At 30.8% G+C, this 21,436-nt stretch overlaps 3 protein-coding genes across 4 annotated transcripts in view; 2 read left to right on the plus strand and 1 right to left on the minus strand.

Annotated features, from left to right (window-relative positions):
• Window positions 1–21,436, minus strand: part of LOC145314965 (uncharacterized) — a 37,131-nt gene that overhangs the window by 6,372 nt on the left and 9,323 nt on the right. The window lies entirely within an intron of this gene.
• On the plus strand, window positions 442–19,805 carry LOC145314966 (uncharacterized). The gene is made up of 11 exons (XM_080155040.1): window positions 442–840; window positions 1,946–1,992; window positions 2,726–2,771; window positions 4,232–4,326; window positions 4,831–4,884; window positions 6,361–6,437; window positions 9,126–9,181; window positions 12,829–12,922; window positions 14,833–14,951; window positions 15,276–15,368; window positions 19,342–19,805. The coding sequence occupies exons 1-11, from the start codon at window positions 797–799 to the stop codon at window positions 19,463–19,465; spliced, it is 849 nt and encodes a 282-aa protein (XP_080011166.1). The 5' UTR covers window positions 442–796; the 3' UTR covers window positions 19,466–19,805.
• LOC145314679 (large ribosomal subunit protein bL20-like) overlaps window positions 16,141–21,436 on the plus strand; it is a 184,246-nt gene continuing 178,950 nt past the window's right edge. The window contains exon 1 of one of the 2 annotated variants that reach the window (XM_080154696.1): window positions 16,141–16,179. The gene's annotated coding sequence lies outside the window, so the exon portion shown is untranslated. The remainder of the gene's footprint in view (window positions 16,180–21,436) is intronic. The other variant, XM_080154695.1, reaches the window with a different exon arrangement.

Genomic DNA, 21,436 nt, shown 5'->3' on the forward strand with positions numbered 1-21,436 from the left:
TCTATACCCATTAGTGTAAAGAATAATAATAATGGATTTATTACTCTAAGAGAGTAATACTCGCAGCTGTCTAAAATAATGATACCCCCTTTACCCCATCCACCTTCTGCAGGATAAAAGAAATGACCAATAAATGAGGTCCATATTAGTAACTATAATTAAAGACAAATATATCCACGTATTCTATACCCATTAGTGTAAAGAATAATAATAATGGATTTATTACTCTAAGAGAGTAATACCCGCAGCTGGCTTACGATACCCCCTTTACCCCATCCACCTTCTACAGGATAAAAGAACTGACCAATAAAGAAGGTCCATATTAGTAAATATAATTGAAGACAAATATATCCACGTATTCTATATCCATTAGTGTAAAGAATAATAATAATGGATTTATTACTCTAAGAGAGTAATACTCGCAGCTGTCTAAAATAACGATACCCCCTTTACCCCATCCCCCTTCTACAGGATGAAAGAACTGACCAATAAATGAGGTCCATATTAGTAACTATAATTGAAGACAAATATATCCACGTATTCTATACCCATTAGTGTAAAGAATAATAATAATGGATTTATTACTCTAAGAGAGTAATACTCGCAGCTGTCTAAAATAACGATACCCCCTTTACCCCATCCCCCTTCTACAGGATAAAAGAACTGACCAATAAATGAGGTCCATATTGAAGAAAACTATTTCCACGTATTTTATATCCATTGGTGTAAAGAATAATATGGTATGAGGAAAAAGTAAATCTAAGCAACACTGTGCAGGGAAGTTGACAAAGCGGAGATGCAACAAATTTTTCCATTCCTTGACTTCTATCAAACTTTTAGGTTAGTACAAATAGAAAACAACACAATTATCGTAAAGTGTAACACACCCTAGCGATTTATTTTCGGTGTAAGATTTTCTTTTTCATCGGCTCAAAATCTTGAGGTGCTTGAATTGAATTTTGATTGGTTGGTTCAAAACTAACACTGTCCTAATTTTATAACCAATAACTTTTAATCTATAGAAGGGTTAACTTTGTTTATCATCATTGGGGAATGTGATGTACATCAATTTAGAGTCCATAGAAAAACTAGCATGATATTTAGGACATTAAAATATGTTGGTGCTGCAAAATCGGGATAAAAGATAAGGGATAATGCTTTTGCCCATGATTTAATCATGCTTTTATTTTTTTAATTTAAAGGATTGATTTTGACCTCATAGTAAAGGTCTAGCAATCAAAGTTGTGGTTAAAATGATGCATCGATTGGCCTATTGTTTTGTTGCTGACTTAAACCATAAACCTATTTGCTTAAAAGATGGCTTTTAGCAAGTCTTTTTTTTGTAGCATTGTTAGACCAGTTTTAAGGTCAACTTTTACATATAACAAATTGTTCTCATACAGCAGATGCACTTTGTCAGAGTAAAGCAACTCTAGAACTTTGCAAGTATATCTATATTTCTATCTTTAAAAAACAATCAAAGGAAATTAAAAGGGTTAATCCAATAGATAAATAGATAATTATGGTGCTTTTCTCAGGGATCTGAAGGGATAAGACAATGGACAATTAATTGATATACAATATACTTGTCATTGAAATTATTGATCAAAAGTTTGGACACACTGGTTTGGAACCAACTAATCATAATTCAAAAAAAGTATCCAAAGATTTGAGCCAACGAATAGATCATGGGATTAATAACTTTGGGTACCAGAACCTCCCCATTATTATTTACAATGTTTCTAGGTCTTCCATAAATCTTGATTATAACATTTTTATAAATCCCCCCCCCCCCCCATCCTTAGACTCTCTTTCTTTAGCCATTAATATATCAATTGACGCACATTATTAGCTCACAATATAAATTCTTCTGTATTTATATAATATTGAGACCAAAACTAGAAAATTATTATAACAATGTGTAATATTTATTTTTATTTCTCAGTGGAAAAGATTTGTGCTATGTTCAATATCAAGAGGGTAATTATACAGGTATATAAAATAGACAGATAGGCATTAACTATTAGGATAAAAATTGGATAGATAGTTTGATAAAAAGACATAAATCTAATAGGTAGGTATAATAGTAAAAGATCTAAGATATTATTAAAAATTATAAAATAGATATTTTAAGTAGATATTGATAATTTATATAGATAGGTACATAACAGACATTAAGATAAATAAATATGTATATTTTGAATAAAAGGCTACAGCAGGGAAGGAACTTAAAACCAACACTATACATAATTACAGACCAATTGTTTCAGTCATTTAAAAGATCTTTCGATAGTTTTAAAAATAATACCTTAATAAAAATCCAATAGAGATTAGATTAAACAGGTACTTGGAGTATTAAGGGTTTATTGTGAATCTTCTTTAAACCAGTCATATAGTTCAGAAAAGAAAGAAGTAAAAAAGCATCTAATATTAAAAAATGAATGTGATATAATCAAATGACACCTTTCTAATAATTGATTTATTATTACTGGATCTTACAACAGATTATCATGTACTCTAATAAAAAGAAAATTGTAGCTGGCTTAAATAACGATCCCCCCATCCACCCCCTTTACCCCTTACACCACCTTTACCCAATCCCCACCCCTCATATTAGATGAACAAACTGACCAATAAATGATGTCCATGTTAGCAACCTAAGTGACGACCATTTTACCCTGTCATAATATCCACGTATTTTTTATATAAATTTTTCTAATCATAGGAATAATATCTAAAACTGGTGAAAGACATGGTTGGGGAGAAATGAGGTAAGCAATTCATTTTTCAATTATTTTGTTAATCATTAAAAGAAGACTTACTATTTAACTAGGTAGAATTTTGCAAAATTTACGTGTTTCATTTTCTTTAACATTCAGCAAAAGCATAAAAAAAATCCTTATAAGAATGTTACAGGATCCCTGTCTGTGTGCGTGTATCTGTCTGTACAGAAGGATCCCACTAACCGCTGAACCGATATGGTTCTCCTTTTCAATGTGTCTCATCATAGGTCATATGAAGCTTTATAACAATTTTGGGGGATGGTACCATCGCCCTCCCAAGAGAAATCACTGTAATAAAAAAATTACCCCAGAGGCCTCTAACATTAAAAGCAGATAAAGGGAATATTCATTTATCTTTTATTGTCCTATCTCTACATTTCTGTGTAAAAGAATAAAAAGTTGATTACATGTGCTTTAACTTTCAGTAGCAAAAGATTTATTTAACTTAATGTAGTCCATCTATCTGTCTGTCTGCCCACATCAAATTTTTTTCAGAAGTTTCCAATGAACCATGAGCATATTCTTTATATCTATCTTTGTCCGTCAGTCTATCCTAGTGGTGAAATGAGATTTCTATGAAAAAAGTACTCAGCTATTATATAAGATTTTTAGTCATTATTCCCCTGACTAATGTACATCTATTTTTCATCTTTTTAGGTACATTCAGACTATTTGACTGTTATTCATATGTTAATCTAAATTTTCTAAGCTTCGCTGCCTGTAGATGTTGTCATCCTTGTTAGTTTGTGTAGCAGACATGTTGAATAAAGTTAATAGTTTGGAGGATTCATTACAAATTATTCCATGTATTACATATTTTCGTTACAGAGCAATATATTAATATAAAAACTGTTTTTGTCATTATTTAAAGATCTACATATTATCCTACCTACAAATGAATGTTGTCATCCTTGTTAGTTTGTGTAGCAGACATGTTGAATAAAGTTAATAGTTTGGAGGATTTATTATTCCATGTATTACATATTATCGTTACAGAGCAATATATTATTATATAAAAACTGTTTTTGTCATTATTTAAAGATATATCTATAGAGTTTTATAGAACTGTCTGATTAGGTTTAAACTCTTAAAAAATATTTAATATTCAAAGAAAGCGCATCTGTTCTATACAATGCAAATATGTAAGAAAGTCTTAAACACAAGGATGTAGTATAGAAACTAAGGCTGTTTCTCTCTAGATATTATGACACAAATTTATATTTCAACTTTAAACTAGTCTAATGCTATTTTTTCATCTAACACATTATTTAACTCCTGTGCCTTTTATAGTCATAAATGCCTAATTTAAAATAAACTGTAATAGACAAAATTAAGTAAAGTACATTTCCTTTGATTAAAAACACATCAAAATTGAGTTTTGGCAATCTACTAAAACTCTATTTTCAAACAAGAATATATGTTTGATAATAATAATGATTTATTTGTAGGTGGAATAATGGAACTGTTTATGGGCCGGATGATTTGTTTTATTATTCAAATGGAGATAAATATACTGGACAATGGATTAATAATATACAACATGGTATGGATATAGTATTATTATTATATAGATAAATATACTGGACAATGGATTAATAATATACAACATGGTATGGATATAGTATTATTTAGTATATATAGTATCATTATCTTATCATTTTAATAAATAGGATATATGTACATATATTATATGATATTTTTATGTAACCGTATTTTCATGACAAACTAAAATTATTATTTTTAGTAGCAAAGCTACTCAATAATTTACTTTTTCTGTCCGTCCGTTCATTGGTAACGCCATTGGTAAAAATGTGAATTTTTCTTCTGCTATTTTGGACTGTTGATATTTTTGCTATTTCCTATTAGATTACAAAAGACATATATATTGATTTATCTGAAATGTATTGTAATTCTGCGTTACTTTTTTATAATTTTCAATATATGGTTGCTTAGATTAGTTGTCATCCTTGTTAATAAAAAAATGTAATGTTAATAAACGTCAATTACACTTTAATCTCTGTTCTAATTAACACTAAATTATTTGTAGGTATTGGTACTTTTGTGAGTAGAACTGGAGTCTATGTTGGCGACTGGTTTCAAGGCATATATTTAAATAGAAAACTTTTGATAAATCACAAATAAATGAATAAAAAAAACTCCTCATTAAATCAAAAAATAATTGGATTAGTTTGTATATGCTCTTGAAGTTAAGCAGTCAGTATTATTTTCAAGAATTTCATATAGGTACTTTTTAATATTCATAATTAAAAATAATCTTATTAATTGATGGATAATAATATTTTATGATTTCATTCTTCATTTAGCTTTGGGGAATAGATACTTTTTGTTTACAGCAGTCTAAATAACTTATCATACTTTAGTACATACTTGGTTAACCCTTATTATTATTATTTGAACCTATCGCATTTTTTATTATTTTTTTGTAATCAAACTAGGTTTTTTTTTCTTGATATTTTCTTTTGTGTGGTGAAGCCAAGAATAGCTGGAAACCTAATTCTAATCCCATTTCTGCTTTTATATTTTATGAGATTGCCAATTTCTGGAAATTAAACGGGAGGCCCAGGCAAGGGTGTTCATATATTGCAGTATAATTAGGGCCTTTTTAGAATTAGCAAATTATTGCAAGGAAATATTTTTAGAAACTATTTAGCATTTAGCTTTCTTAATTTAAAAAAATAAGACTGATTTCCGCAAATTAGTTTGCATTTTTAGTGTAATGTACAATTTAATAAGTATTGTTTATTTCAACAGATAAAAAAATGAGAGTTAAATTGGTTTCTCTCCATATAATATACTAGTATTTGTACCCCTAGCATCTAGGTACTCTGTCTTCAAGGACGTAAGAAGGAGACTAAAAGTAGCCTAAAACCAGCAAATACCTATGTGAAACTTGCCTAAATTGGTTCAGTAGTTACAAAAATCTTAAGCTACAGACCTTAAAAAACCTTATTTCTTTATATAATACGACTGAGGTAATAAACATACCTGCCATTCTCTTCAAGCAGAATGCCATGTGTTAGTAATATAAAATCTTTTATAAATATTATGTTGAATTGTATTCCTACCTCTAGCTATATCTAAGCAACCTAAAGGGCAATATAATCATCATTCTTGCAACTACCAAAGAGTTTATCCAATGTAGCAAAGTTAACAAAAAGTATAGAGTCACCAAAGTTTTATAATACATTTTTTCTTATTCATTGGCTTAACAACTTTGGGGACTCTAAGTGAATTTTGATTGGTTGGATCATTAAGTGTTCAATCGTTTCAACCAATAATTTTAATCTAATAAATGGGTAATTTTGTGTGTTATCATTGGGGATGTATATCAATTTATAGGCCATATATATACCTGAATCGTAATACAATATAAAAAAATTCATTAAAAATTTAACAGCTGTTTTCGCTTAAACAATATTAATGTTATCCTTGTTAAAATATCTGTTCTTGACTGACAGGTCTTCAGCAGGATAATGGAACAACCTTTTATAGTAGCTGTACTCGCTTGAGCAATGTTAATGTTATCCTTGTTAAAATATCTGTATCTGACTGACAGGTCTTCAGCAGGGGAATGGAACAGCCTTTTATCATAATGGAAACAAATACACTGGACAATTTATGAATGGATTTAAGGTAAAGAAATAATTACATTAAATGTGCTTTCCATCTAAGTGCGTATTAAACACTAAAACCCATGTCCTCTTAGTTTTGAAATAAAATGAAATAAGGAGTGTTTTTTTTTCCTGCAGGGCCTATAACTGAAATGCCCAATTAATAGGGGCTACCCAGTATCCAATAAAACCTAACATATTCTAAAGTATTTTTTAAAAACTTTCACTCTTTTACTTCAATTTGTTTTACTTTTCAGGGAAATTGCAATTTTTCTGTATGTTTATGGACATTTTGTTTTCTGTGATTAAAAAACTAACTTTTACTTATTTCAAAAATAATTAAGATTTCAAAACTATAATTATAAATGTGAAATGAGAATTAATTGAAATACCTTGCCAACCCATAATTACATTTACACTTCAGGACCTTTGATGTTCAATTATTAATTATGAAGCTTCTCAATAATTAACTTTCATCTAATTAAGAGGCTAGCGACCAACAAAGCTTGAAAGGATTTAAAGCACCTCTGTATGACTTTTGTTTAGAATTTACTTATTCATTGTATGCCTAAATATAATAGTTCTAAATTTGTAGTTATAAAATAATTTTCTATGCCTAGAAAACAGGGTAGCTAAGAAATTTGGCCATAGAGAAAAAAATAAAAGAGAGGAATCGAAGCAACTAGAAGACGAAAATAGGCAGTGGGCCTAGAGGCCTACTTAGCACTGTTGCCGCGCTAAAATTTATTGCTATTCCACTACTTTTCAAATGGGAGGATTAAAAACTATTTTAAAAAATATTTTTTTACTTTTTACTATTTCCATATTTAGGGCAAGAATATTAGATTAGATATTTTCGTTTTAATGTTTTAATTAAAAATTACATAGAATTTTATTTTTATTTGAAAAAATTTGTTCATGAAAGATGAATCCTTCTATTTCTAAAAAGGGGGAAATTTTTTTCATAATGAACATTCAGCTGATTCTGACCGCCCACGGCTGTTTGCTAAATATCGCTTTTCTTTTTATTCACATTATTATTTATGATTGACTTACAAAAAGCCCTGGGCGGTTTTTGATTTTCGTCTGCTTCTAAATTTAGGGATGGGGAAGTAGTATTTTACCATGAAAAAGGGGTGAGTATTCATCCTCTTATCCTTTTTCCTTATGAATTTGGCAAATTCATAGATTAGAGAGCTGTTTTCCAGTTTGTGAGCTATAGGGTGGTGAGTGTTAAATCATCACCAAAATATACTATGTAAAGTTCTGTCTTAGATAGCTTGTTTTATAATTAATAAAGGATAAGAACAGGTATAACATCCAAGCTTTTATTTTTGAAGGGGGTAAATTGAGGGATTTCAAAGGATTAAGGAAGGTAATCTAATGTATTTTCAAAAATTTTGAGGAGGGCAAAATAAGGGGTTCTAAAGTTTGAGGGGGACAAAATCCATTTATCCCCACCCTTGGACGTTTATGGGTAGGAATAGATGTTGATATTGTCTAGAGCATCAAAAAACACTGAAACTACCTAATTATGATATACTGTACAGCTTAGAATATGTCCTACTATTTTAAAATGATTTTTAATTTAAGACAATAATAAACTCAAGAGCTACTTAAATATATATCACCCTGTAGAATTTACTTATTTATTCATTAATCTACATGAATTTACACAGAGAGAGAGAATAGTCCTTTCATTCATCACATAATGTAATTGTATTGTGAGAAATTCTATTATACTTCTATAAACAAGAGTGTAGGAGAGGAGTATAGGTACACAGTGACTAATTACACTAGTCCCCAAAGTTTTATAATAATGTTTCCATATTTGTTGGCTCAACAACTTTGGGAACTTTTGAATTTTGGTTTGTTCATTAAGTTGAAAGTCCACACGTTTCAACCACTAATTGTAACAAAAGGTTTAATTTTTGTACAATTAGGGATCTACATCAAATTAAGGGCCATTGTCTTATCCTTTTAGATTCCTGGGAGTAGGTACATCAAATAGAATACATACAAATACAACATATTTAATTCATTTAATTGTATTTATAATCAAGTTACAGAGAATATTCTAAAAGAACAGCATACTAAAGGGGGGGGGGGGCGAAAGTGACACTTTTTGAAACCAAAACTAAAAGTCAAAGGAACTCAACTAAAAAAAGTGTTACAGGTCTGACATTTTGCATGGCAGTTGCTTTATAGGGGTACAATATGGAACTGTGAAAAAACGGCGGCGCAACCGCCGAAAACCGCCGAGAAAAGGCAACAAAAATTACGGCGGGAAACGGCGGTTTTCGGCGGTTGCGCCGCCGTTTCTTCACAGTTCCATATTGTACCCCTATAAAGCAACTGCCATGCAAAATCTCAGACCTGTAACCCTTTTTTTTAGTTCAGTTCCTTTGTTGACTCTTAGTTTTGGTTTCAAAAAGTATCACTTTCGCCCCCCCCCCCCCTTTGTTTAATTTAGAAATAGTACATTTGTTTCTTTAAGTTTCTTAACATTGGAATGAGGATAAAACTTGGGTACCAGTATAATTTAAATTCAACTACCTACCTTATTGTTAAAGTACTCATGCAAAATTTTGTTACAAAATAGATGAATAACTATTTTTCCCCACAGCTGAAAATCACGTATAGGTTGGTTTCATTGGTTTTTTTTTCGGATAAATTTCGTTGTTGGTATAAGCTGATTTTTTCTTTCTAGGATGGTTATGGAGTTTTTGAGGCCACAACAGGAGATGTCTACACTGGTTATTTCAGGTAAATAATTAAAATGCCAAGAAGCATGTCAATGCAGATATCTAAAGGGATAAGACAATGCCCGATAAATTGATGTAAATCCCTAATGATGACACACAAAAGTAACCCTCTTGTAGATTACAGTTGAAACGTTCCCTTTATATTTCTTAAACATTTCACAGTGTACTACATTAAACTGTTACGCAAAATCCAGGGATCATAATGGATAAGCCCAATGATAATAAACAAAATTACCCCTTCAGTTGATTAAAGTTTTGAACACTTGTAGTATGGAACCAACCAATAAAAGTTTGTTGAGCCAACGAGACTGGGAAAAAACCAAGTCTCCCCTTTTTAAAGACACCTAAAATTATATTTTTAATAGTTATTTCTCGCATCGTATTATAAACGGCTTTCCGCGGATATAGAATGTACAATTATAAGATTAAAACTAGTTTTTTAGCCCCGAGGTGCCAAAGGCACCGGCTAAAATAACTGGTTTTAATCTTTTGATTGTACATTTTTATATTCGTAGAAAGGTGGATATAATACGATGCTAGACATAGTTTTTTCTTATGGATGAGAACCGGTTCCTATACACCGTATTCGAATAAATACGAGAAAAAATATTAAGAGCAATATCATGGTTTGGAGTGGCTAAAAAATATTCCTCCAATCAAAGAAATTTCGAGATTAGTCCCTTTCGTGGCAACGTCCCATAAGGGGTGATTCGTCGTATTTTTAAAATGGCTATTGATAGGTTAGGTTATAATGGGTTAGATGATTGCCCAACAGGGTTAGGCAATTGGCCCTGCATGGTTAGAGCCTCCCGCAGGAGAAAAACTAATGTGAAAAAAACAAAGAATCGGCCATTAAAGAGCGTTGCCACAAAAGGGACTAAACCTGAAATTTCTTTAAATCAAAAAAGAACCAATAGAAATAGGTTAATTAAATACTATGATGCCGAACAGACTATTCATATTTTACAATCATTTTCTAAAAATGAACTTATTTTGTATTGTAATGAAAAGAATATACATATTTTCCAAGAAATGTTATACAATTCCAATTACTATTACAATTGACCTTATAAAACTTTATTTGCGTCACAAAAACGGATAGATTTTCTAGAAAACAAACATTAGGACATGTCAGAATAAGGTTTTAAAGCTTTAGATTTCGCTAACCGCTGAAGCGATATGGTTCTCCTTAACAGTAAAGCTTCTTATAGGTCAATGGATTTAAACTTTATTGATGTCTACTTACTCCCCCCTCCCCCTTTCCTCAAGTACCCGTAGAGGCCTGAAGTGTAATCTATAAAGTAGTAAGATATTTTTGTTTGAAGCAAAAGATCTCAAAAAATGGTAGGTTTTTTTACGAAATCAATATTATTCCAAATATCTAATCAAATTACCTAAATGTCTTATTTTTCTATTTACATTCAATAATATTTGTCCTTTTTCTTTGATAACATTTCTGTCATTTACACTCAACTACCAAATGGGGGTTTTGATGAGATTTCTAATTACTTGATCGGTTTATCTAATATTCACTTTTACAGAACTAAGTAAAGATAACACAATACTTACTCAGGGATGTAAAGGGATAAGACAATGGCCGATAAATTGAAGTACATCACCAATGATAATAAGCTAAATTACTATTTCTGTAGATTAAAATTAGTGGTTAAAACGTTTGGACATTCAACTTAATGAATAGACCAATCAAAATTCAATAAAAGTACCCAAAGTTTTTGTGCCATCGAATTGCCAACGTGATTTTAAAACTTAGGGTACCAGTGTAATTTACAGTCTCCTTGGGTTTAGCTGCACAAGTACAAAAAAAAATCAATTAAAATGCCCAACTACTACAGAGAGAGTAAAATTAATATATCTTTACTTTTCTTCTATAGATATAAAGTTAGATGGGAGAAAAGTTTCTCTCCAACTATTGACAGAGAAACTTACCTATTTGCTATCAGACACAAGACAACAATAATGCACATAAGGAAAGGGGTAGGTAATGGTTGTTGTAATCGATATATTATTACATGGATGTTGCACCAGATTTCATGTACTCTAATAAAGTGATACGCACAGCTGGCTAAAATAATGAAATCCCCACACTCCCCCATTTACCATTTTCAGGGATCAAGACAATAGGCGATAAATTGATGTACATCCAAAATGATGATACACAAAATTACCCCTTCTGTAGATTATAATTTGTGGTTGTAGCGTTTGACACTCAACTTAAAAAATAAAACGAGCAAACTTCAATAAAAGTCCCCGAAGTCGTTAAGCTAACGATTTATAATAAAACTTTGGGGACTAAGAGGGTAAACTCATATTTGTGAGATATTTGCAATTTATATAGACTATATACCATTTACCTATCCGTTAAACCTTGTACATATAAACTCTATTAAAGATAAGTAATCTACTTCATTGGTAAAAATGAAAGTAATTGTACTGAACTTGACAGACAATTTATATTTCATAATAAAATAATGATCAAAGAGATAAAGAAATTGTAATGGCGGAATGAATTAGAGAAGTACCAACCCAGGGAAATAGAGATATGAAAATAGAGGACACCCGGCCCTCCAGTTAATCCTTATTTGTGTGTGTGTGTGTGGGGGGGGGGGGGGAAGAGGAAAGAGGTGTATATCAATTTAAGCCTTTATAAAGGGAGGAAGGGATCATTGGACTATAAATTATATTGGTACCACCCAAATTTTAAAAACACAAAATCTTTAAGTATTTTTTTTATTTTGATTGGTTTGTCCAAACTTTTCAACTAATAATTCTTATTTACAGAATGGGTAATTTTGTTTGTTATTATTGGGGATATATTAAAGTTTTTTGTTAAATTGTGTTATCCCATACAATTCCTGTATTTTCATGAATATCAACTTATTACCAGGGAGAAAGAGGAAATTGGCCTGCTTATTACACTAAACCCCCGAACGTTTTTATATTCCTTGGCTAAATAACTTCGGGGACTTTATTTAAATTTTTGATTTGTTGGTTCATTAAGCTGAGTGTCCAAACGTTTTAACCACTAATTTTAATCTACAGAAGGGGTAATCTTGTTTATTATCATTGAAGATTTGAACTAATCTACCGTCCATTGTCTTATCCCTTGAGATCCCTGACTTATTACACACATGTAAGAGGTACTCAATATTCAAATTTGCATGAAATGAATTCCTTTTCAGACTGCTGACATTTTAGATATCCGATAATAGATTAATTTCCATAGGATATTAAAATGAACATGAAAACACAAGGTTAATCAGTCCCCATTATATTTTTGACCCCATCCGTTTTTGATAGTTTTCATCAGAAATTATATAAATTCAAGGCCAAGATTCTCCCAAACAGCTCATATCTGCTTTCAACAACGTTCAAATTCGGCGGCTGCCAGGACCCTTTGACAAATGTGAAATAAACAGCTCATATCCACTTTCAGCAGCTTTCCAATTTGGCGGCTGCCGGAACCTTTTTGGCATTTGTGAGATAAAAATTGGAATTTTTCAAACAACACTTTTACAAAATACATCCTTAGGTATTATAAGTAAAAATCAATTCAAGTAGAAAGAACTATTTTGTCTGGTTTATCATCATCTGGGGTAATAAACCTATTATCAACCTATTAAATTTCAGGCGAGGACTAAGGGAAGGAAATGGAATAGAAACCTATGCTGGGACTGGAGAAAAATATGTTGGAACCTTCCAGGAGGATGCTAGAAATGGACAGGTAAGATTGTGAGTATTTTTTTTCAAAGCTAATCCCTAATAGTTATTTATTTTAATAATAAAGAGCTTTTTGGGGATATAAAAATACAAAATTAATAAGATTAAAATTTGAAATTAATTTTAAGATTCTTTTTTTAATATTCATGGAAAATAAGATGCTATACTTGATTTTACAGTGGATATTAATCGGTTTCAATGCCATACTTGAATTTCGGTTCTTCAGTTGCTTTTTCAGAAGACTGTTCGCGAAAGTCCTTATGCTAATTTGACTGAGCAAATCATATCAAACTTGCTTGGCCATTTGTCTGTCAATTACAAAACATGTAATATCATATGCTTCTGTAATGTTTTTGTGTCTAGTGCTTATAGTAATCTGTAATGTTCGTAGTAATTAAAATTGGGAACTCATAATTTTAACTTACCTCAAATATAATAGGTATAGGCTTCTGAGATTTTTTTTAATAAATATTCCATCAAACAAAGCGCATCTACTCTATAACTCAATATAACTGTAAGTCTATTTAACCCTTTTTATGCTTGTTAACCAATGAATGTCATATTGATTTGGTTTAAAAGAGTGCATTTAAAAGTAATATATCTAAATAAATAGATAAAAATCTGCAAGGCAGAAGAGATTCTTTAATAAGGAAAATAGAAAATAAACCTGAAAAACTGCACAACATGGATAAAGTTAATGCCAAATAAATTGAATTTCCTAAAAACATTTCATTTCCAACTACTTCTCTAACTTACTTCCTGGTGCTATATGAAAAGTACAAATTTTTAAAATAAACTATTTTTATAGTTAGACGTCTCATTTATTCATTAAATATAGGAGAAATTAGAAATATAAATTTTTCAAATTTGAAATATCTATAAAAAGAATTTTATCAAAAAAAAAGTATTTTGCCTCATTTATTTCGACCAGCAAAAAATATAAGCTTCTTTGAAAATGCCATTTTTTAAAGACTTTAAAACAATCAAATCAAACAACATCCTTAGTCTTTAGAAGATAGATAAGTGAGAGAAAATTGCTGTGAGTGCAATATCCATGTACCTTTTAGCCTATAGCTTTGTTGTTAAATTAAAAATGTTCTATAAACTCAATTAGAGTAACTGGATTAGCTAACTGTGTTAGGGATAAGAAAATGGACAGTAAATAAATCTCTCCCTCAAATTCTTATTTATGATATTCAGCCTTGTAAGTATTTAATAATGGAGGAAGAAAGGGATGCAGATTCATTTATTATCCACTATCCCTTAATTTCCTGACTGAAACCCTCTTGTAAAGTTGAAAATGCAAATTATCTAAAATATTTTCCAAAACCTTTCATCCTAAATAGAAATTAGCTCATCAAATTTTAAATTTGTTTAAATTTTGCTCTTGATGGTTTATTCAAGAGTTTTATTATGTTTTAACTTTACACAAACTACATGAATAAACTATTTTATATTAAGGAATTTAGAAAAATAGGAATCATTTTCTCTTAAAAATAATAGCGAGGCTTCGCAAATCAAACAATAAAACACACTAACATTTACAATATAGATAAAAAGGAAAAAAATTAATATAATTAAAAGCCTCAACAACAATCCAGAGTTTATTTGTTAAAAATTAAGTTTAAGATGCTTAAAATTTCTTATTAAAATTGGTCCTATGAGATGCAACCCTTAAACATCATGCCATATAATATCAGAAAAGATGTCTTGTCATAGTTTTTTTTAAAGAAGCTGAGAATCAATATGTTTAAAACATATGTTAAACTGAATGCAAGGTTTGAAATCTGTAGAGTAATTCCAATATACCAAAATTTACTTTATGACCTATGAGTTAGTGGCAGATGAATACGCTCCAATAGAACTAAACCTTTAAAAAGTAAGTAAATTCAATAAATTCTTCATTTGTTGTAGGGAACTGCATATTACAACAATGGCCAGGTGAAGTATGTTGGAGAGTGGCTGAATGGATCCCCCCATGGTAATGGAACCTATGTGGCACTTAATGGAGATATCTACTCTGGAGGCTTTAGGTATTTTAGATTCTTTTAGTAAAAAGTACTTTTTAAAGTTAATATTATAGAAAAAGTTCATAAAGTAAATTAAAAATCTGAAATAGTCTTTGACTTTTAAATATACAGGTATTTGAAATGTAAACACTGGTACCTAAAGTTTCATTACCACGTTGACTAGAAAACCTTTGGTACTTCTTTGAATTTTTAATGGTAGGTTCCAAACTAGTAGTGTCCAAACCGTTCAACCAATAATCTAAGTAACAGAGGGGATAATCTAGTTTATCATAACAGGGGGCTTATATAATTTTATCATTCATTGTCTTATCCCATGCTATTATCTAGAAATGGAGTGATAGTTGGACCAGGAACCATAATAGAAAGCTCCGGAGCTACCAGAATTATACAGGCTGGAGAGGAAGATCAAGTTACTTTCAGGTAAGCAGAGCCAGATCTTTATAATAGAAAGCTCTGGAGCTACCAGAATTATACAGGCTGGGGAGAAAGCTCAAGTTACTTTCAGGTAATGCATAGCCAGATCTTCAAATAACAGCAATGCAACTGTCGATGCCTCTAGTGAGCTGATTTAAATATCCATGATTTATTGGTAGCTCTGGCAGTGGCAGTAGCAGTGGGCAGCACTAAATGATTAAAAGATCCAGCTCAGGCCTTTGGTCATTTAAGAATTTGGTTACTCAAAGAAAAGTCATATCATGGCACTGAAGCTTAAGTGGTTATAAAAACTTTTGAAAATTAAATGTTAATAATAAGTACTTATAATTTTAAGTTTTAGACTTAAGAATAGTATTTAATAAATATGTTAAATTACAACTGGGTATAATGTTAAACAATTCATTTTAACCTACTTAAAACTTGCATTAAAGTACCTAAATATTTGGCAGAACTTCTATCACTAATCAGTGAAACCCCAACGTAACCCCCCCCCCCCCCCATTTTTAGCAAATGCTGAAGAAAAACGTAGGGAGCCCTTACTCTTAATTACCCTCAATTTTTTAAAATTTTGCTTTAATCAGCTTTAGTGGTCCATTTTCAGTATAAGTGAAATTGCCCAATGTTTTGATAAAAGCTCAACCTGTGGCTGTGAAAACATTCAACTTTTAAATAATCCTATAGAAATTTCTAGCAGACTCAAATATTGTAAATAATGCAAATCCGTTGAGTGCTTTCAGTTTTTGTTTTACTTAAGTTAAAACGACCAAGCTAATATTGCTTGATTCACTTCTACAAGAGACAAAATGAATTGAAAATGATTGCTAAAATCGAAATATATCTTCATGTCTTAGAATAGTGTATTTTTTTTTAAAATAGGTTGAAAAACATACTAACTTTAAAATATTTGTTTTACTTAACTTGGCATATCCCAACTTCAAGGAGGAGGGGGTGAGTGTGGGTGAGGGATCTAAAGGGATAAGACAATGACCGATAAATTGATGTCATCCCCAATTATTATACAAAAAATTATCCCTTCTGCAGATTACACATTTGTGCTATTTTTATAATTTACAGTTCTGCTGAAATCATAATGTGCGAAAAGAGTTTATCATTTAAGAATTTATAAACAAAATTTCATAATATATCATCTTATATAATTTCGTTGAATTATATCATACGTACATCTTTTGTTCTATCCCTATTTCCTTGAGGAAAAGAATAATGATTATCATTGATCTCTACCTCCTCCCTGTATCCCTGATAAAGTTTAGATGAGAACTTTTCTAGACACAGCTCAAGTGAACTTTGTAAAGCAAATATTATTCAAACTCTTATTCAATCCTTCCTGTTTAAAAGCGAAGCTCTTCTACATTTGGGATGTGTTCGTCCGTCAATTCAGACGGAAAAGTATAACCTTGTCAATTATTGAAGTTTTTGTTAAAATCTTTTAGGCTTTAAGATTATTTTCTAGATTAATGGTGATTCCTAAAACGAGTTTTTACAAGTTAATCGAATTGCAATCACAATATATTAAAAGGAGTATGATTTTTATTTTCAATTTGTTTGATTTGTCCAGCTTTGCTTTGCTTTAAAACGTCCTTGTTATTAAAGAATTTATAGTAAACTGGTTACCAAATTGTTTTGTTTATGCATAATTTTATAACTGATCTTCATTGCAGGGATCTAAAGGGATAAGACAATGGCTGATAAATAGTTGTACATCCCCAATGATTATGAACAAAATTACCTCTTCTGTAGATTAATATTAAAAACGTTTGGACACTCAACTAATGGAACCAAACAATTAAAATTCAATAAAAGTCCCCAACGTTGTAAGAAAACTTTAACATAAGACTTTTGGGATTAGTTTTATAAACAGCCCAATGATCACTCAATCCCTGTCTTCATTATAAAAACAAAGTTTGTATATAAAATACTTTGTTTGTGGAAAGTTTGAAAAATAGCACATAATTAGATTGGGATATTTCAATGAAAAGTGTTTACCTAATGAGTTAGGGCACTTTGTATGATAACTATGTTAGCTGTAATAAACAAAGACAGACGGACAAAGTGATTTAACAGAATCTACACAACAAAATTGAGCAATATATCTTTCATAGCAGTCAAGAAAAAACATTTATGTAAAATTGTGATGTTCTGCATAGCATAACAGATAGACTAACAGACCAAGAAAATTATAATATTAGCCCAAAAAAATTAGCCATCTATCTATGATAAAAGCTAAGTGAATCCCATAGAATTTCAGAATCCTTTATAAGAGCATGACTGACCGACCGACGGACCAAGGGAGTTGTCTACTACTTCCACAATTTCTCCAATAGCGTTATGGACGGACAGACAAAGTGAGTTATCGAGTTGTTTCACAACGAAAACAACATCACCAAATGGCAACTAAAAATTAAAATCCATTCATTTATTAAGTCCTGAAAATGTATCAATAGCAAACACACAGGGATCTAAAGGGATAAGACAATGGCCAATAATTTGATGTACATCCCCAATTATGATACACAAAATAACCCTTATGTATATTACAATTAGTGGTTGAAACGTTTAAACACTCATCTGAATGAACCAATTTGATCATAATTTACTAACACCCCAAAGTTGTTAAGCCAACGAATATGAAAACGTTATCATAAAACTTTGGGGACTACTGTAATAAACAGCCCATTGTCCACTCTCTCTCGCTCTCTGGCAAACACCATTAGAAAATTAATGTGGCTCCGAGAGTTGTTCCTATTTATTTTCTTAACTGCAAATAAAACCAATTTGGTAAGATTTTATTTCTGTGTGCGACACTTCTGTAATTGTAACTTATTTCTTAGTTAAAAGTTTAGAGAAAAAAGTTATAAAATAAAGAGAAATATTGCATTAAATATACATATGTTTTTTTCAAAGGGTTAAAAGGACAAAAGCAGTGTCTAAAACCATACCGGGGCCTATGGGAACCTTCACTAAAAATGGGAACTTGAATATAGAACTCCCACCAAAAAAGGCTTCTTGCTTCTTCTCTTTAAAACCAAACTGGAAAAAGAGGGTCCATTTTTCTCTAAGGGCACAACCGCTAGTAGAATAATATACAAACAGATAACAATGAAATATGTTTAGATTTTGCAAAGGTTGTTACTTGGAAAAAAAAAGATGTTTAACTACCAAACAACTTTCTTAGGCTATACCTATCTATTCTTTAGTTCTATTGTTTAAAGTTTGATAATAATACTTTTTTAACTCCTAAAACTTTAAAATAAACATAAATGATAACAAGAACTTTTGATCATTATATCTGAAATACATTATGAAGGTACTAGCGACTGCGTGCCTAGCAAACAGGGGCAGAAAATGAATTTAGGCATTTTTAGAATAGCCTAAAATTATCTCGAGAACTTTGTGAAGTTAATCGGTCCAGTGGTTAACGAGATCTTGAAAGTCAGACAAATTAAACCTTACTTCTATAAAAGGATAAGTAGTTGACACCAATGTTATTTATCGTATCGTATTATATACAGCTTTAGCGGATATTAAAATGAAATGGTATAAGAATTTAACCAGTTTTGTTAGTCCCGAGTTGCCGAAGGCCAAGACTAACAAAACTCGTTTTAATTTATATAAAAATTTAGATTGTGTTGGCCTTTCTTGATTATATCAAGCTAGAGTGATTTTCGCTAATTGACATCTTTTTCCTTGTTATTAATCTGATGTGTCCCTTTTCAATGGATGTAGAATATAAGTGGATAATATGACAGGGGAAAAGTTGTAGTCAATTGAGGATGCTAACATGCACATCATTCATAGGTCAGTTTGTTCATCCAAGGAGGGGAGGGGATAGGGAAAAGGGGGTGGATAGTTATTTTAGCCCGCTGCAAGTATTACTTTATCAGAGAACGTGAAAATCTGGTTTATAATTCAAGTAATAATAAATCCATTGTTTTTTCAGAAGCGGGACAGAAAAAGTGATGGAGAGAGCTTGGAACTTTCTTGGTACCATTGGATTACAACAATTTTTCAAGAAATACGTGGATTTCTTCTATAACTATCTAGCTCCATTAATAGGAAAATAAATATTTTTTTGGCGGTTTCCCGTAAAGTGCCTAGTCAAGCAAAGAACCCCCTTTTTTAGAAATAAATATTGAAATTAAAGGGTTGGGTTAGTTAATGGTGTATTTGTAATTTACTTCAGGTTAGGTTAAGTTTCATTGAGAACAGGGCTAGGGCAAACAACAAGCAAAAGAAGAAAAAAAACTACACCCCCCTAATGTATTTTTTTTTCAAAATTAAGTGTGAAGTGGTTTATGTGCTCGGTTGGTACTTTTAGGGAAATTCCCATTATTTTATATCGTATATTGTTATGCTCAAGCTGTGATTAATTTATCTTCCTTTGTTCAATCCCCATATCCCTGATTTTTACATGTAAATAAATGAAAAATCAAATATGAAGAGAAAACTTTATTTCTTTTTCTTATTTAAATCAACATGCTGTCGTCTGTCAGAATGTCATGTCAAAAATGTCTAAGATTTTAGAAACTTGTTTGATTTATTAAAATCTTTTTAGCTTTACAGACAAATCCAACCCAAAGAACCAACCAATTAAAATTCACAGGGTTGTTAAGCCAACGAATAAGAAAACATTATTATAAAACTTTGGGGACTAGTATAATAAACAGCCCAGTGTACCCTCCCTCCCTGGTAAGAACCCAGGTGGCAGAATGGTGAGAATTTTGCCACAGTAATTGGATGAATTCTGTCAAATATCAAAGCTGTAACTTTCTTTTATAAGTCCCAAGGGAGTTTTAGGCAACAAATAAATGGGAAAAAAATTCACGGATCGATGGATGGAATTCCAGACTGTTGCGTTATGGGAAATGCATTAATTAAAAAAGGCGCAACTCATTACAATTTACAGTAAGGACTTCCAGACACTAAGAAGTCCCAGCATGTATAAGTGTACAAGAAATATTGAGAATCCCTAAATGTAGAGTACCTGGCATAAATATTAGCAAGGGTAAAAATAACAATAATGAGTTAGCTTCAGCTAGGAATTAATTTCTAATTTGTGATAATATTGAATTTTAAGACAGCTGTCCGCGGATATCAAAAAAAATTAAATTTAAAACCTTTTTTGTTACCTGAGGTAACAAAACTAATATTAATCTTATGATTGTCATTTTAATACTTGCCGAAAATTGTCTGTAATACGATACAAGATTTTTTCGTTTAAATTTGGTTTTTAAAGCCATATTGGAAATGGTGTCAAATTAAATAAAAGTAAGTGCGTACCACTACCTAAATTCCTGACATAGATGGAAGAAGATAAAAAAAGAAATGTTGAATTTGTTTGTTTTACCTTTCCCATAAATTTTTAATCTACAAATTAAACCTTGTTTTAGACTCATAAATAAGTGGATGGAGAGGGGGGTGGGAGATTATTAGATATTATTAAGAAAGCTAAATTTCTATATATCTAATTCTTAACTTATACTGGTTTAAGCATTATTAATGAAACAAAGTAAAATTATGTCGTACCCTAAGATCTCCTTAACCACTAAACCGATAAAGATGGGATTTTCTGATGTGTAGTAATAGCAAGAATAAACAGCTAAATATTCTAATAAAATGTATTAATTCAAGACAAGTTAAACATACAATAATAATATTAAATATAATAGCAAGTATTCACTTTTAGGTTCGTGCCGAGTTGCAGAGCAAAGTCTTGCTCCGAAACGGTTGACACAAGAACTGACTGCTAATATACAAAATACATATAATGCTCTCAAGACAGGAAGAAAGGGACTATACATCACATTTCTCCCCGGCTTTAACATGAACATAAATTTCGAAACTGTAACATTACAGATTGAATATAACAATATGTTTATTACATGTTAATTATCAAATATATTATAAATAGCATTGAATGCTTATTAAATAGATAATAATTGATCTGGTATGACACCTGCCATAATTTTTTTTTTTTTTTTTTTTTTTTATTTCCAGATCTTTAAACATTTCATATACATTTTTTTTTTCTTTTT

Source organism: Acartia tonsa, chromosome 3 (assembly GCF_053477335.1).
Source record: "Acartia tonsa isolate MP-2025a chromosome 3, ASM5347733v1, whole genome shotgun sequence".
NCBI lineage: Eukaryota > Metazoa > Arthropoda > Copepoda > Calanoida > Acartiidae > Acartia > Acartia tonsa.